The sequence below is a fragment of the Oreochromis niloticus genome, linkage group LG3 (genome assembly GCF_001858045.2).
Source record: "Oreochromis niloticus isolate F11D_XX linkage group LG3, O_niloticus_UMD_NMBU, whole genome shotgun sequence".
NCBI classification, from domain to species: Eukaryota; Metazoa; Chordata; class Actinopteri; order Cichliformes; family Cichlidae; genus Oreochromis; species Oreochromis niloticus.
In genome coordinates, this window is record NC_031967.2 from 57,553,591 (window position 1) to 57,570,620 (window position 17,030).

The 17,030-nt window shown below is 39.3% G+C and overlaps 2 protein-coding genes across 10 annotated transcripts in view; both read left to right on the top strand.

Annotated features, from left to right (window-relative positions):
• The window catches only part of LOC102077746 (NLR family CARD domain-containing protein 3), a 28,012-nt gene extending 23,624 nt beyond the window's left edge, over positions 1-4,388 (top strand). Inside the window, exons 11-13 of one of the 2 annotated variants that reach the window (XM_019357059.2) lie at positions 1,605-1,778; positions 2,674-2,708; positions 3,241-4,388. In XM_019357059.2, the coding sequence (XP_019212604.1) occupies positions 1,605-1,778; positions 2,674-2,695 (196 nt within the window). In that variant the 3' untranslated portion in view covers positions 2,696-2,708; positions 3,241-4,388. The remainder of the gene's footprint in view (positions 1-1,604; positions 1,779-2,673; positions 2,709-3,240) is intronic. The other variant, XM_019357061.2, reaches the window with a different exon arrangement.
• A 5,612-nt stretch (positions 4,389-10,000) lies between these two features.
• LOC102076279 (protein NLRC3) overlaps positions 10,001-17,030 on the top strand; it is a 30,842-nt gene continuing 23,812 nt past the window's right edge. For all 8 annotated transcript variants that reach the window (XR_003216503.1, XR_003216506.1, XR_003216504.1 and 5 more), the window contains exons 1-6: positions 10,001-10,101; positions 10,528-10,660; positions 11,187-11,306; positions 12,067-12,186; positions 13,362-13,501; positions 13,578-15,384. Coding sequence is in view for 5 of the 8 variants with exons in the window: in XM_025903399.1 (XP_025759184.1) it covers positions 10,077-10,101; positions 10,528-10,660; positions 11,187-11,306; positions 12,067-12,186; positions 13,362-13,501; positions 13,578-15,384 (2,345 nt within the window). In the remaining 3 variants the exon portion in view is untranslated. The remainder of the gene's footprint in view (positions 10,102-10,527; positions 10,661-11,186; positions 11,307-12,066; positions 12,187-13,361; positions 13,502-13,577; positions 15,385-17,030) is intronic.

Consider the following 17,030-nt stretch of genomic DNA (forward strand, 5'->3'; position numbering starts at 1 on the left):
CGTTGGCAGACACGGATGCGGTACCTTTTAAACACAGTTTGGCGCGTTGGCAATGAGCGATACAGCAGCTGTATCGATCACGTGACTTTTTCTTAAAGCGACGCACGCACCGATACAGGCATCGCTAGGTGAGCTTGATACAAGCGTCGGTGCATCAGTGTTGCTGGACCCATCACTAGTTGTAACTACAAAGTTCAAACTATAACCCTACCTATAAACTATAAAAGCATTTATAATAATGGAAAATCCTACACTAATAATCTTCACCTCAACATTGCACCTGTAAGTAACCTGGGTCAGCTCTAGTCTGGCGTCCTAAGTTGGAAAACTGGAAATATGAAGGGGACAATGTGGGTGAGACAAAGACCAGAATTTAGAGCAGCCAACTAATAGCCTGCAGGTTGCTGGTTGGTTTGAGACTCTTTTCAGATGCTGACATTTTTTAAGATGAGTTGAGGAGAAGTGTGCTTTTAAGCACAGTAGGGCTAACCAGCATGGATACTAAGTAAAGAAAATCCCAGGGTCAATGAAGTGATAAAGTTGCGCAAACCTTGCACTTGTTGAAGAACTCAAATTTGGATGCTTCATTCAATCCACTTTCAGAATCAGATTGATGAAGTGAACATTAAAATATATCTGTGATATCAATGTTCTTAAAGCAGTTATTCTCCATGACATTTTAGGCTGTGCAAACTGTATGTTTTGTTATTATTTATTATTTGTGCTAAAAAAAAAAAAATTATCACAATGGGAAAAAACATAATTTAAAACCAGTATGGAGAACTTTTTTGTGTGTACTTTTTCTTTTTATCTATTTACCATTTTTATGTTCTAGGAGTCTTGAAATGATTGTGAATCTTGTCAAAAAATGCTGTCAGTGGCTGGCAATTCTCTAGTTTAAACACTATGGATTGGTTATTTATAATCAGTCTAGAGAGGTGATTGTGCTGCTGAATGTTGCAAGTTGTTGCACTTAGCGTTAATCTATTTGCAAAAGTCTGTAACTTTATTAGATGCTTACTTGATTATTGTAAGCTTATGTAATGAGTCTCTTGAAGCATTTGGTCCATCTGCAGACCAAATGCTTCTACTTGTCAGATTAAAACACAAAGGAGATCGGGCTTTTGTTGTGACTGCTCCGAAACTGTGGAATAAACTGCCTTTACATATCAGAACCTCTCCAACACGGATACTTTTAAAACACGTCTAAAGACCCATTTTTACTCCTTGGCTTTCAAGTCGGTTTGAGGCTGTCATTAATTTTCTTATCCTTGACTTTACTTTCTTTTTAAATTTTATCTGATTATTCAATTGTACAGTACTTTGGTCAACAGTTGTTATTTTCAAAGTAATATATAAATAAATTTGATTTGATTTGATAATAAAAACAGTATTTAATCCAACATGCGATTAATGTTTTTGAGATGAATAGGTGTTTGGATGGTATGCTGATAACTGGATGATATATGTAGGAGACTGACATGATGATAATCATGCTTTATGTTCAAAAAAACTAATTCATTAGGACATAATAATAATGATAAGCTGAAAACATCAGATTACATTACCAATTATTTTATCTACATGTTCTATTCTTTATTCAGATTTGAGAATTGCAGTTTGTCAGAGATCAGCTGTGCTGCTCTGGTCCGTGCTCTGAAGTCCAACCCCCCTTATCTGAAACATGTGGATCTAATAGGAGACAACCTGCAGGAATCAGGAATGAAACAGTTGTGTGATTACCTGGAGAGCCCACACTGTAGACTGGAGGCTTTAAGGTCAGTTAACTCCACAACTGAGGAACGAAAAACATGTCTTTAAATTTTGTTTATCAGTGTGACTATGGTAAAAATGGTAAATGGCCTGCATTTGTATAGCGCTTTACTCAGTCCCTAAGGACCCCAAAGCAATTTACACTACATTCAGTCATTCACCCATTCACACACACACAGGCAATGGCAAGCTACATTGTAGCCACAGCTGCCCTGGGGCGCACTGATAGAGGCGAGGCTGCCGGACACTGGCGCCACCGGGCCCTCTGACCACCACCAGTAGGCAAACATGGGGTTAGTATCTTGCCCAAGGATATTTGGCATGCAGCCAGGAGGTAGCCTGGGATCGAACCACCAACCTTCTGATTAGTGGCTGACCTGCTCTGCCACCTGAGCTACAGCCACCCCTGACTATCATTCATTCTGAGTCTAAAGAGCAAACACTTAGTCTTTTTGTAAGAGACTAAGGAGCACAAACAATATTCACAGCATTTAGAATTTAATAATACTGAATTGCACATTTAAAACCTATGGTTCATCAAAATTCCAGCCCGTTCAGATCCCTCTTGGCATGCGTTTCACAAGGGCTATGTTATGTGCTGGAAATGTTATTTCTAACACATTCGTAATAGCAAGCTGCTCACTTCTTACTGGACCTACACCTTCCACAAGTTACATAGAGAGACACTGGCTGATCAGTAACAACAGTTTAACACAAAAAGTGAGTTTATTTCAAAGGCAAATCCTGCTAGTGGCTTTATATATAGTCCGTTTTAATATTGTTTGTTTAGTATTACTTCTTTTTCTGCATCTTTTCTGGACAAGGCTGTCATAAAACAAAGATTTAACATTTCATTTTGTTGCAAGCTGTTCTTGATCCTGTCACACCCTGTTCCTACAGGTTGACCTCTACTTTGCTTTAGATGCTGTACTGGGGTGAGTATTGCTCAGATCTTTTAGTGGGATTAATTTATGTATTTTCACTTTCATAGTAATTTTAGGATAACTCTTTTTAATTATAAATATAATTCTAAAGTCTAATATATAATTGAAACCTTGCATTAGTGTGGATGCTTGTTTTTTTTTCTGCACAAAGCTTTTGAAGACTGGTTTCCTTTGATTGATCTATGCAAGATTTCCCTATTTGGTGAATATAACTCAGAAGACTTCATTCTTTTCATTAAACTTATTTAATTGTTGTGACATCTTTATTGGCTGTCTCACACAAACACAGAATTACTTTAATTCTTTATTGCTTCTATTGGTATTAGTGAGTATTCAATCTGCATTAACTGTAGCTGTTTAAATCCTTCTTTTTGGTGTTCTCAAAAATGCTCTTTTTAATGATGATGTTTGAAATGCACCCCATCAGTGTGTGAATAAAAACACAGTAAAAACTTTGGTGTCCTTTAAGGAAGTGAAGAGTATGCAACAATGATTTTAAGACAAATCTTTTACTTTTGAACAGATCGAGACACACAGTGACATCTGCAGAGTGATTCTTTAAGTCAAAGACTGACTCTACTCAGACTTCCTGAATCTGTTCCAGAAGGTACAAAGACGGTGTGGCCTTAACTTCAGTGTCAAGCTTTGACTTATTGATACGCGTTTGGGAAACTACTGAAATTCTCTTCAGTGGATGGATTACAAGACAGAGGGGAAATACTTTGACCCCAGAGTGTGCCAGTGTCATTTTCACTTCAGCTACTGCTGTTTGCCTTTACTTTCTGGATGACTCTAATAACTCCAGTGGGTGTGTCAGTACTTGCATACTCACATTCCTAGAAATAAGGACTGTGCCTTGAAGAGTCACTAAACTTTGGATTAAGTGCTGGAATATATTATTTGCACTACTGATCACTTATGTTTTGCCTCTCCCCTGAGTTGAATGTTACTTTTGAAGTACTATGGCTGCTCTCTTGCTGGTCTTGGAGCTAAAAGCCAGGCATTGCTTGGCCAGTCCTACTTTATTTTTTTGCTATGGAACTTTGTAGTAATTTTAATGTTGCATGTTTATGGTGTTCTCTAGAGCTCCAGCAGTGTGTTTTTCAGTGCTGTGTTATATTACAGTTCAATCAAGTTTGTGTCATGTTGAAGTGGCAATCCAGTTTTGTAATCGTGCAACATAGAGAAAATACAGATACTTGGTAAAAGAAGTATTGTGCAGTAAAAAATAAAGTATTCACACCACTTAAGTTGTTCCACATTTTGCCATGTTAGCCTTATTCTGGGGCAGCAGGGTGGTAAGCATTATTATCTTACCAAAGGTCCATCATGTCATGAGACCCTTCTGTGTGGAGTTTGCGTGTTCTATCTGGGTACTCCAACTTTCTCCCACAGTCAAAAGACTTGCAATTAGTGGGGTTCGGTTTATTGGTGTGAATGTAAGTGTGAATGGTTGTCTGTGTTAGCCATGAAACAGACTGGCGATGTAGCCAGGGTTTACCCTGCCTTTCGCCCCAATGCAGCTGGGATAGGCCCTAGCCCCCCAACCCTACGCAATGCTGATAAGGATAAGTGGAACATAATAGATTGATTCATGATTCATTGAACTACTTCATGGCTAGATTTGTGCTGTGACATACACTGTCAAACATGGGAACCTATCAAATCATAATAAATCATACCATTTCTAATCAACTGAATTTACCACAGGTGGACCCCAAGTTGTAGGAACATCTGGCAGGTGATCACCAGAAACAGGGTGCAACTGAGCTCAATTCTGAGTGTCTTGGTAAAGACTGTAAATACTTCAATATTTGAATACATGTTTTATTTTAGGAATACACACACACACACACACACACACACATACATGTGCAACAATTTCAAGAAGGTTTTTGCTTGAATTTTTTCTCCCTTTGTCAATATTGGGTATTGTGTGTAGAATTTTGAGGTGAAAAATGAATTCAGTGGAACAGAAAGAAATCCATCACTAAATCTTTTTGCGGTAATGAGGCATTCAGGACTGTCTGCAGATTATGTTAACTGTGGACTTGAGCAAAATCAACAGAGGAAACTCACTTGATGTTAAATATTTCTGCTCTGAACTTAAACTTTTTGTGTTCACTCGACCAAGACTAAAAGGAAGTTGGCTACACTACACAGCTGCTCTGAAAGGACTGCAGTCCCTGCTGCTCTTTATACTGGATTTCCTGCATCAGGAGCTGCTCTGAGAACAGCTCCACTGTCACAGAGCGTAGAGTGCAGCATCATCCCCTTTGTGTCACTCTGAATCTGACAGAGGGTCATCGATGTATGTGGACTGCTCTGCTGCTGCTCTGTCCTTATCACACTCTTTGTAGACACACTGAGACTCCTCCACACCTTCTCCTTCACACCCATATCCTCCACCTCCATTTTTACTTCATCTTTTAATTCAATTAAATATTCCAAAGCCAGAATGATTCTGCAGATTATTGCTATTCATGACACGACAACATATGCAGTCATGTAAAGAACGCAAAAACTGCTTCACTGTCTGTGAACTATTGTAAAAGCGGCGGTTACTACTGCGTTGCTTTGCGTTGCAGCACCACCCTGTGGAATGATGACAAATTTCAGTTGTTGTTTACTGAAACTGCAATAGTTAGACCAATTCCACAAGAATTAAATAAAACATATACATATGGTTAAAGTCAGTTTTTTTTAGTTTTTAATTTATTTAAATACTTTTCTCACTTTTTTTCTTCATAACTCTGTTTGCTAATCATAACAAAATCAGTATAATTTCTTTTATTAAATCATAGATGTTAAATTTAGACATTGTGTGAATATTTGCTTAGTCATTCTCACCAAGCACTAAAGTTCTCAGACAAGATCTGGGCTCTGTGCTATGCTTGAATTCCCCGCCTGTACAAACAATGACAGCACATAAGCAGACACACACACACACACACACACGCACACACACAAAACCTTTAGATTTGTCAGAAGATCAGGTATTAGAACCATTTCATTACATTAACTGTATTTCTCAGACATCATTCAATACACTCAAACTTTGATTTAATTTTGATTAAGAATACAAGATGGTTTATTAGTAGCAAAACTCTAAACTCTGTCATAGCACTCTTTATCATTTTAAACATAAAAGTCTGGATTTAAACCCTTTTAGCCTGTAATGAGAATTAACCTGGAGAGGATTCAATCCCTTTCAATCTCACGTCTCTAAATAAGAGGTCGACCTTGTTGTCATCATTTATGCTCATACACAGTGCTTATAATGCTGAATGTGTCAAAGTAATTTGTAATTTCATTTCAAAGAAAGTAAACGTAAGTTATGGTGTGTGACAGAAATGTTTGCAGTTACAACACATCTACACTGTTGATTTAATACAGAAGCATGAATCCACTGTCAGGTGAGCCGGAGTTTGTACCACTCTACTATGTACTATATGCTATTAGAGCGCACTAATGTTGCCTGAATTGTACAGCTGAGATGTAATTATTTTCTGAAGTTATCTAACAACAGTTCCTACGGTCACAGGTTTGCATACTGCAGCCAGTTAAAACTGAGCTCATGATGAAGTGAACAGATTGTAAAATGTTCTTAGTCTCATGTTCTTCGTAGTGAATCATGTCGTGGTCTGTTTGAAGCTGAAGCTCTGCTTACAAAAAAAGGCAAAACAAAAGATTTGTAGTGTACTTTAAGCAATGCATTATACATAAAAATAACAATATGATATTAAAGCAAAACTCACCTTTGGCTAATTGGAACAGCACACGAATATTTACAAGCTTGAATTGTGTTGTACATTATTAAACATAATGTGTGTGTGTGGTTTTTGTTTAATTCTATATTGTTTTTCATCTATTTTGCAAACATCAAAAAGTTACAATCAAAGAGACCAAACCATCACCTCTTTGCTTCCTACCCTCAAGTACATTTTCAGGGCTGTTACTGCCCGGCTCAGCTATAGGGACAAAAGGAGAAAACATGAGAGACTGCCTCGGTCAGTGTCTGAGGTCCGGACTTTATTAACAGTGGCAAACACGAAACATAAAACCGGCAGCGACAAAGCTGGGAGCAATGAGTAGGCAAACAGCCCGTGCGCTTGTCACTACTAACACTCTGGCTGTGTACAACAAACAGAGTGTCTAGAGGCGTCTGACAGAGGGTAACTGGCAGCATCACCTGGCACATCGTCCTCCTTTTAACAGCTGCACCGAACCTTATCCGTCACGCCATTGGCTCTCTTCTTCGCCCTGACCTCCAAGGTAGCCAGTCATCTGCGAGCCCAGGACCACAGGAGCTTCCTTACTAGAGTCCTCTTCCTCGTGCTCCGTCTTGGCCGTAAGAACAAAGACAAAGACACACACTCTCTATCACACACAGAAACACAGCACAAGAAGATGCATTGCTGACTTTTTGTGATCCAGGTGGTGTATGTTTATGTTTCTTGCAGGTGTGACAGTTGGTGACATATTGTGCATTTCTATTTGTACTCTATCCTTTTATTACATCTTCCCCTTTGCCCCCTATCCCCTCTTCTGTCTCTCCTGCCTTAGTCATTGTCATACTGTATACCACATACCACATAACTGAAATCAAATAAATTGAAATGAAGAAATAAACAGGTAAAAAAATCTGAACAAGAGGAGCCTATGGAGAGTTTATAGAGCTGATCTTTGAAAAGCAAAATGTGTTTGATACAACGGTGTATTTAGATCACAATTCTGATTGCAAAAGCTGCCAGAATGGGCAGAATTTAAAAATGAAAATAAAATAAAAATCTCTGACCCACACTCAGTGAACACATCCTAGCATGACTGGAATGCAGTTCAACAGCTTTTGGTTCAGTAAAAAACATGCGGGTATATGTTCTGTTTCATAAGGTCTCTCTTTCATTATCCTCTTTATAGCCAACACTCATATTAGAAAGAATATAATTTATACATACATATAAGAAATAATTTACTGTATCTCTGCACACACAAAAAACCCCATGGCTTAAGGAACAGTCAGCCTAAAGAGCCAGCATGGCGTGACACGTTTGCTATTTGATTAGAAGGGCCAACAGAGAGAGTGAAAGGGTTGAGGTTTGGTAAAGGCCAGCGGAGAGTTAGAGCTTGAATTAAGGCTCAGGGCTGCAGATGGCCACCAGAGAGCCATGGAGCCTAAAAGATGCAGAAAGGAGATAAGAGCCACGATGGCGCAGGGCTGTTGTTGGCTGTCAGGACAGAGTGCCTGCAGAAGGTTGAAAATGAGAATGTGAAGAGCCCAATTTAGGCTTGGGTAGTTGATCACCAACAGAGAACAGAGAGCTTGCTAAGGATGAAGATGCAAGAGGTGGGAGAGAGAAGAGCCTACAATAAGGCTTGGGGCCACTGATGGTTGACAGAGAGCAGATCTCTCTGGTGGAGGCTGGTGGAGAGCACAGAGGCCATAATGAGGCTGACAGCTGGCAGCGGAAGTAAGAAGAAATTTAGACTTGATTGACTTAGAAAAAGTAAGGCAGAACCACAGTTTAGGAAAACTTGATTTGAGCAAGCACACTAATATGGACTGAAGCAGAATTGAAACAGATGCAAGAAGAAAGCTCACTGATGACCTGCAATTGAATGGAGATGAGTGGGAGGAAGCTATTTTTAATTGAAGGAACTTTTCTTACAACATATATTCCAAAACTAAAAGATTTAAATCAGCCTTTAAACCTTCACTCAGTCTATTTTCATAATTAAAGCTCTTTTTTTCTACATTCATGTTAGCATTTTCTCAACAGAAACTACAACATATAGTACATCTGTCAAGTGTTCAGTGCTCCAATGTTGAAAATAAATACACACAATCACAGTACCGGCACGTTATGACCTTTAAAAAAAACCCAACACAGTTCCTGTTTTTTCCTCTTACGATGCCATGGAAACCAGAAACTGGACTACAAGAAACAGTCGCATCTGCAAATGGTTACTGAAATAGTGGTGCTAAATGGTTAGCTTGCAGAGGTAGATTCTTCAGTAATTTCTCAGTGTACCAACCTGAAAACACACATATCAAGATTATTTATCCAGCAGCACCTGGGAGCGGACAGTTGTGAGACCACAGATCTTCTGTATTGAACTTTGGCATAAGCTTTATTTCAATATTGAACGTAGCTGTATGTAATGATACATCTGTGGGATGGTTATGAATACATTTTAGCTAATGATTAGAATTTTCTTTGTAAAGATTTCACCAAAGATTGCTTGGCTCAACAACTCTTTGTCCACCTGGTTATAGAGCTGTAAGAAAAAGAAAATGGAATTGTTTTTATTACGTTCCTGTTCTACTTCTCATTCTCCTTCACCCTGCTTCTCTCAGTATTGATGCTCCCATTTCCTTATATTCATTCCCAGTTCAGGTTGAACCTAATTCCTTTTTGTAATTTTTGGTGTTTCACTCTTGTTTGTGGATTATTGAGCTTCATGTGCTCAATAAAAAATGTCACTTTTTGTTTAAATCTCCTCCTACCTCTGCATCTTTATCTTGTATTCTCACATACCACACACTGTCACACCACATGGACACTGTATGCCATTCTTTGCACCCCCTGTGCATGTACTAGAAGTGTCTGCTCGCTGTCATTTGAAAACATGAATCTGTCATCCATAAAGCTTTGAAACTATCCCTACTAGTGCAGTGTCTGTCAATTCCACGACACTACTTTCTTCTGATGGTGCCTATTTGCACTTACACTTTAGTCATAAAACTCACTGAACTTGGATATGCACAGAATCAATGTTTTCATTGTTTTGTTCATTGTGTGGCTAAATTTAGCATGGCTGTTTTTCTACTGGTTACACAAAGGTATGTCACAGAATGCACAGAATGGGCAAGTACTCTTTACTGGCATGCTTTTGCTTTGCTTTCATTGACACAGTGGAGAATTGTTAATGTGCAGCACATGGAATATTCTAGAATGTTCTATCCTATGTGCCTTAATACTGCTGGAGGTTTCTTTCTGTTAAAAGGGAGAGTTTCCTTCCTACCTTCCTTTGCTCAAATAAGTTTGTCTTGATGTCATTTTTGAGTTTTTTGTTATTTCTTTCCTTTATTATTGTAGAGTCTTTACCTTACAATATAAAGTGCCTTGAGATGAATGTTGTTCTTATTAGATGCTAGAAGGGAATTGAATTAAATATTAATTGATAGTGTGTAGGAGGTCTAGTCTATATTTAAGATACATTTACATTTGTTGTTTTCAAGCAAAGATCTCTCTTGCACACTGGGAATGTAGTCATACAAGTTCCTGTTGAGAGGGGAGGAGCTGCTTTGCTGAGGTGAGGAGAAAACAAAGTACTGTAATTTCAGTTTCTACAGTCATGAAGCAGACGAGTGAAAAAAAAGGTGAGTGTTACAGAGCATTTATGGGGTGTCGGAATAATAGCAAAACTATTTCTTACTGGAAAATATTATATTAATGTTTCTCAAGGTGGAACCAAAAATCTGGAAATTGTTATGGTCTATTTCTGTACTTGAGTTTGTTGCACCATAAAGAACGAAAAAGAACAAAACATGATGGATGAAACTATATCTTTGGTTAATGGTGAGACTGACCTTCTAACTTCTTGTGCTGAGTTAGCTGTCTCTCAGTGAGCTGTAAGAGAGTAAAGTATCTATTAATTGATGAGGTAAAGGGTCAGCTGGGTTTAATACAAGCTAACTGTGTGTGTGTGTTGTGTTTCTTGTTCGGCCAGTTTTGGCCTTCTCTAAAAATATTATGATGTTTTTTTCTGCCGTGCTCACAGTCAGTGTTCCTTGTTTCTCTCCCAGGAAGCCTAAAGATGAGTGTTTTGGAGGGGAACATAGCAGCGTTTCTAGGATCCAGCTCTGTGTCCATGAACAGTGACAAATTCAGAGATTATCATCCAGTCTTCAGTCATGAACTTGGATCATCAGGCAAAAAGTAAGAAACTGTGTCTGTTATAAACGAAGGACAAACTTCAGTAACATAGTAAAGTCTTTCTGAAAAAAGCTCTTAAAGCACTAAAACATTCATATCAAGTGACTTTCCTCAAACAACCACTGACACGGTTATATTATGTATTTCAGTCTGTATTATGTGTTTGACTTCCTGATATTTGTTTTCCATTGAGTTTTGTATTTTATTTTATAAATGAACATAATACAAGCTGTGACTCCTTATCCTGGTAACTGATGTTAAGATGATTTAATACTGATGAGGGAAAGATTATTTGCTTATATAACAGAAAAATCTAAATGGAAAGCTCTGAAATATTAAATGAAGATCTGAAAGTGAGTTAAAAATGATTACCCTGGTGACAGCCTGCCCTACAGAAATTACAGTAGTAGAGAGAAAATTGAGTTTTTCAGTCTCCTAAATCTGACACAGAAAGAGAAGCAGCTGAATGCCCAACAACAGGCACATGTAGAAGAATAATCTGTTCTTGATTCATTGTTTGTGTTTACAGACGTCAACAACACAAACACAGAGCAGAGTTTCCAGGATCCAGCTCTGTGTCCATGAACAGTGACATGTCCAGAGAATATCCTCCAGTCTTCGGTCATGAACCTGGACCTTCAGTCACACAGTAAGAGGCTGATTTTGGCTATAGACTGAGTGAAGATGCTTTTAGTTTTCGAGTCTTTCAAATTATTTCAAAGGGGTCTGCAAGGGTCCTTGACTTGTCTATAACCCATTGAAATGTTTTCCTATGACGTTTTGTAGTAATTAAGAGACTGTCTTTATTATAAACAATGTGAAAATGGTGAGTGGAAACAATAAGCTTTAGTAACATTATATAGTCTTTATGAAAAGCCTCTTAACCATTAAAACAGTCATATGCAGTGTTTTTCCTCAAACAACCTGTGTTACTTTCAGCCTTTTGTGTTGTTTTCCATTAAGTTTTGCAGTTTTATGTCCCTTTATAAAATAACTGTTGTACTACCAGTACACTTATTTGTGACTGATTGGTTTGATGCTGCCAACTGCTTTTATGTGAATGTGCTCACAGCTAGACTGATTAATCCCTGTAAACATGTCAAGTTGGTTAACCAGCTTCCTGTGACTCTTTGTGCTGGTAACTAATGTTAGCATTACTAAATACTAATGAGAGAAAGATTATTTGTGTATATAATAGAAAAATCTAAATGGAAATCCAAAGTCAAAAATATTAGTTGGGGATTCTAAAACAATTTAAAAAGATTAACCTGCCAATAGCTTGTCCTGCATAAATTAGAGCAGTTGTAAGAGAGTTGTATAGCCTCATAAATCTGACACAGAGAGAGAAGCAGCTCAATGATCAACAACAGAAGAATAATCTGTGCTTCATTCAATGTTTGTGTTTAAAGACGTCAACAACACAAACACAGAGCAGAGTTTCCAGGATCCAGCTCTGTGTCCATGAACAGTGACATGTCCAGAGAATACCCTCCAGTCTTCAGTCATGAACCTGGATCCCCAGTCACACAGTAAGAGACTGATTTGGCTATAAAATGAGTGAAGATGATTTTGGTTTTCAAGTATTTCGTATTGTTTCAAAGGAGTTCGCAGGGATGGAGTTACTGAATTGTGCTTATACTCCTCTGAAGCAGATCAGAGATTGGTAGGAATGAAATTACAAACATTAAAAAAAAAAATTACAAACATTAAAGACACCATTCTTAAAAGATCGAGGCTGTCCTTGCCCGGATGATGCAGAACCTTCTACCGGATTGCAGAAGTTGGAACAGTTTGTTGCCAGGAAGGGACGGGTCCTTCAGTATCTGTATCAAAGTAGAGTAGAGCAGTGGTGAGAGGACTTATCCCTGGGGTGCTCCTGTGTTGATGCTGATGCTGTTAGAGGCACATCTACCCACCCTCACCACCTGAGTTCTGCCATGATTAACAGCTGATGTCGAGAGGTCCTAATGTTTGCACTGATATTTGTGTTCTAGTCGACTATCTGATTCTTTTTGAATTCAGATATGTGATCATGTACGGCAGAGACCCTACTAATATAACTTTACTGCTTTAAGAAGAGGAAGCAAAACCAGAGCAGATTGTGGAGCAGTGTTCCCTCTAAGCTGAGCGCGTGAGCAATCGCACACTGCTGACACAGTCTCCCCACATACTGTATCTGCACTGCGCAAAAAAAATCCAGCGTGAATTGAAATGAAAGTAAATACATGTATTTATTTTAATTTCACTGATTTTCTGTGTGTGGAGACTGTGTCTGCAGTGTGCGATTGCTCACGCGCTCAGCTTAGAGGGAACAGTGTTGGGGAGTGTGTGTGACCAAACACGTGGAAACCAGGTGGATTGCTAGCTCCTCTGAGCAGTGTGGGAACCATAGCTGAACTCAGAAGACTCCAGAAAGTGGAGAATTAATGTGAACAAAATGAGAGGGAAATCCTGAACACAGCAGACAAACAGGTTTAAGAGATGAACTAGAGACCAGAGGAGGTGAAGATGAAGGCAAAGGTAGAGGTGTTTGATGTTGGATGAGAGGCTGCAGGTTTTATAGAGACTATCCTTGAGTATTCAGTTATGAACCTGGATCATGCCCACTACTATAAACCTACCACAGAAACAGGTGTTTGCATGATGTCTACAAATGTTTTTACTGCTTTTCTTTGGTCAGAATAATTTTTGTTTGTGTCCACAGAGAGAAGAAGAGGAATTTCTTTGTGGAGAAGCCGGTGTCCTGCTGTGCATTGCATCAGGATGTCCTGAAGGATTCATCTACAGACTTCTGTCCCCAATGTGGAGTCAAGTCTGGAACCAGAACTTCTCAGCAGACAACCAGTAAGAGCAGCTGTGCAAAAACAAAAACTTAAGTTTTCTTGCTCTCTTGTTTAATTGTTTTCCATTTTTTCAACAGATACTGATCTAGAAAAATGTTTAGATGCGTTAAAAGTCACTCTGAGGACACGATATGAACGTGTGATTGAAGGAACCGATAAAACAGGAATTGGAGCCCTCCTCAGATTGATCTACACTGAGCTCTACATCACAGAGGAGCAGAGTGAAGCAGTACACTTCCAACATGAGGTGAGGCAGGTGGAGAGCACTTGTAAGAAGATCCACCGTGAAACACCAATCAGCAGCAAGGACATCTTTAAAGTGTTAGCTGACCAACAGAGACCCATCAGAGTGGTTCTGACATATGGCGTTGCTGGCATTGGAAAAACCTTCTTGGTGCAGAAGTTCACTCTGGACTGGGCAGAGGGCTTAGAAAACCAACACATCAGTGCGGTGGTTCTGCTTTCATTCAGGGAGCTGAACTTGGTCAGAGATGAGCAGTACAGTCTCCTGGAGCTGATCCATGTTTTCTATCCAAGATTACAGAGCGTCACAGCAGAGCAGCTCACTGTGTGTAATCTTTTGTTCATCTTTGACGGCCTGGATGAAAGCAGACTTTTGTTGGATTTCACCAACAGGAAGCTTGTGTCTGATGTCACACAGAAGTCATCAGTCAGTGAGCTGCTGACAAATCTCATCGAGGGGAATCTGCTTCCCTCTGCTCTCATCTGGATAACTTCCCGACCTGCAGCAGTCAGTCAGATCCCTCCTAAATGTGTTGACAGGATGACAGAAGTTCGAGGCTTCACTGACTCTCAGAAGGAGGAGTACTTCAGGAGGAGATTCAGAAATAAAGAGCTGTCAAGCAGAATCATCTCCCACTTGAAGACATCCAGGAGCCTTTACATTATGTGTGGGATCCCAGTCTTCTGCTGGATCACTGCTACAGTTGTGGAGCACATGTTGACTACAGAGCAGAGAGGAGAGCTGCCCAAGACCCTGACTGACATGTACTCACACTTCCTGCTGGTTCAGACAAAGAAAAAGCAAAAGTACCACGAGGGACAAGAGATGAATCAGCAAGAGTTCACCAGTGCTGACTGGGAAGTTCTTCTGAAGCTGGGGAGGCTAGCGTTTGAACATCTGCAGAAAAAAAGCATCCTGTTCTACCAAGAAGACTTGGAGCAGTGTGGTCTGGATGTCACAGAGGCCTCAGTGTACTCAGGAGTTTGTACAGAGATCCTCAAAAGAGAGTCTGTGATCTTCCAGAAACCAGTTTACTGCTTTGTTCATCTGAGTGTTCAGGAGTTTCTGGCTGCAGTCTACATGTTCCACTGTTACACCAACAGGAAGACAGAGGTGCTGCAGGACTTCTTTACTGAGGACGATAAAGGAAATAAGATATCTTTGAAAGATATCTCATCTCTGGAAGATTTTCTAAGCAGAGCCATGGAAGAATCCTTGAAAGTTCCGAATAGCCACCTGGAACTGTTTGTGCGCTTCCTTCATGGCCTCTCTATGAAATCAAACCAGAGACTCTTAGGAGGTTTATTGGGTCAGACAGAGAGCAGTCCAGAAATCATCCAGAGAGTCATCAACAACCTGAAGAAGATTAGCAGTGAAGGCAAGTGTCCTGAAAGATGCATAAACATTCTTTACTGTCTCATGGAGATGAATGACATCTTAGTACATCAGGAGATCCAAGAGTTTCTAAAGTCACAGAACACGTCAGAGAAGAAACTCTCTGAAATCGAGTGCACAGCTTTGGCACATATGTTGATGATGTCAGAGAACGTTATGGAGGAGTTTGATCTGCAGAAGTACAACACATCACGGGATGGACGATGGAGCCTGCTTCCAGCTGTGGTGAACTGCAGAAAGGCTCGGTGAGTCCAAGTGTGATTAACATTATAAATCAGTGTAGATCAATAGTTTAATTCCTAAAATTACTCTCACTAAACAACACCATTGCTCTTATTACACTATTCCAGTTATTTATTCTAAACATTACATGTCAGTTATTTTGTCAGAAATGTTGCTGAGGTATTGCAAACACTAAAAATGTTTTTTTTAATAGAAAATTATTTGGAGGATTTAATTTATATACATCTATATCTTCAGCTGAAACAGCCACTGTGGCCAAATGTGAAAGTAATGGAATGTTGTCAGTGATTAACTCTCAACAATAGAAATTAAATCATTCAGGTTCTTCAGTACAGTCAGTGATAATAACATCGATGTAAATCTTGATAACATCACAGTGAGTGGTCAGAAATTAATCATATGAGACTGTGATAGGAAGCACACAGCTTTCACGCACACAGCACTAAAAGATCAGTGCTGGTTTCTTTACAAAATGTTTTAACCAGTTTGCTTTTAGCAGCTTTCCAGCTGCACACTTCAGTTCATCTTTGTACCACACACAACTCTGTCCTGTTGTTCAACTCTCACTCCTCTTTCAGGCCTCAGCAGCTACTGAAATAGGGAAAGCATGGTTAGCATAATGGATATCAGCTTTGACAGCCAGACTTCCTCCGTCCCCTGCAGCTGAGCCACAAACCACACCCTGCCACAGAGACTAAGGCTACGTTCACACTGCAGGCGAAAGCACATCAAATCCAATTTTTCTGACCCTATGCGACCCATATCCGATCATGGTATGACAGTGTGAACGGCACAAATCCGATATTTTCAAATCCGATCTGGGTCACTTTCGTATGTGGTACTGAATCCGATACATATCTGATGTTTTAGAAAGCGACTGCTGTGTAAACAGTCATGTCGCATTAAATCCGTCTTTTACGTCACTGACACAAGACAGACGCCAATTATCAGCGCCGGAGAAGACATAGCGAATGCTTCCTGGCCATCCAGTGTAGATGTCAGTGAAACCGTTGGGAAGACAACGTTGGAGAAACATGAACATTTTATTTGTACTGTATAATCTGCAGATTCTGACAGAAATCTGAAACTATCCTTTGAAGCACCGCTCCTCTAAAACAGCAATAAGGATAATTTTTAGGCCATATGTAAATAACAAAATAACTTTAAAACTTAAAGCAAATTGGGAAACGTAAAGTACGAAACAAGTCTTTATATTAAGGCCATCAGTCAAACAATACTGTTTGGTCTGGGTCTAAACAGAGCGCGTTGTGTGTGACGTCTTCTTTTGCGCATGCGGGCCGCTTTGAGCGTTCACACTTTGATCAAAAAATCGGAATTGAGCATTAAGACCTGCAGTGTGAACGTAGCCAAAAACTAACACCTCAGTCTTTTTGATTTTTACTCCTGAGCTCAACTTTTTATTTTAGCACTCTGGAGTTGAGGGTCACAGTACCAAATCACATGAAATATTACAATGAAATGTAAAGAAGACACACCCTAACTGCATCTCTATTTCAAGTGAAGAATTCAAAATATTTACCAGTTTTTAAAATGTGTTGATAGGCCAGGAAAAAATAGACTGATAAATAGTTTCCAACGTGCTTTTTCTGAATATTATTGTCATGTTTGGTACAGGAAGAAATGGTAA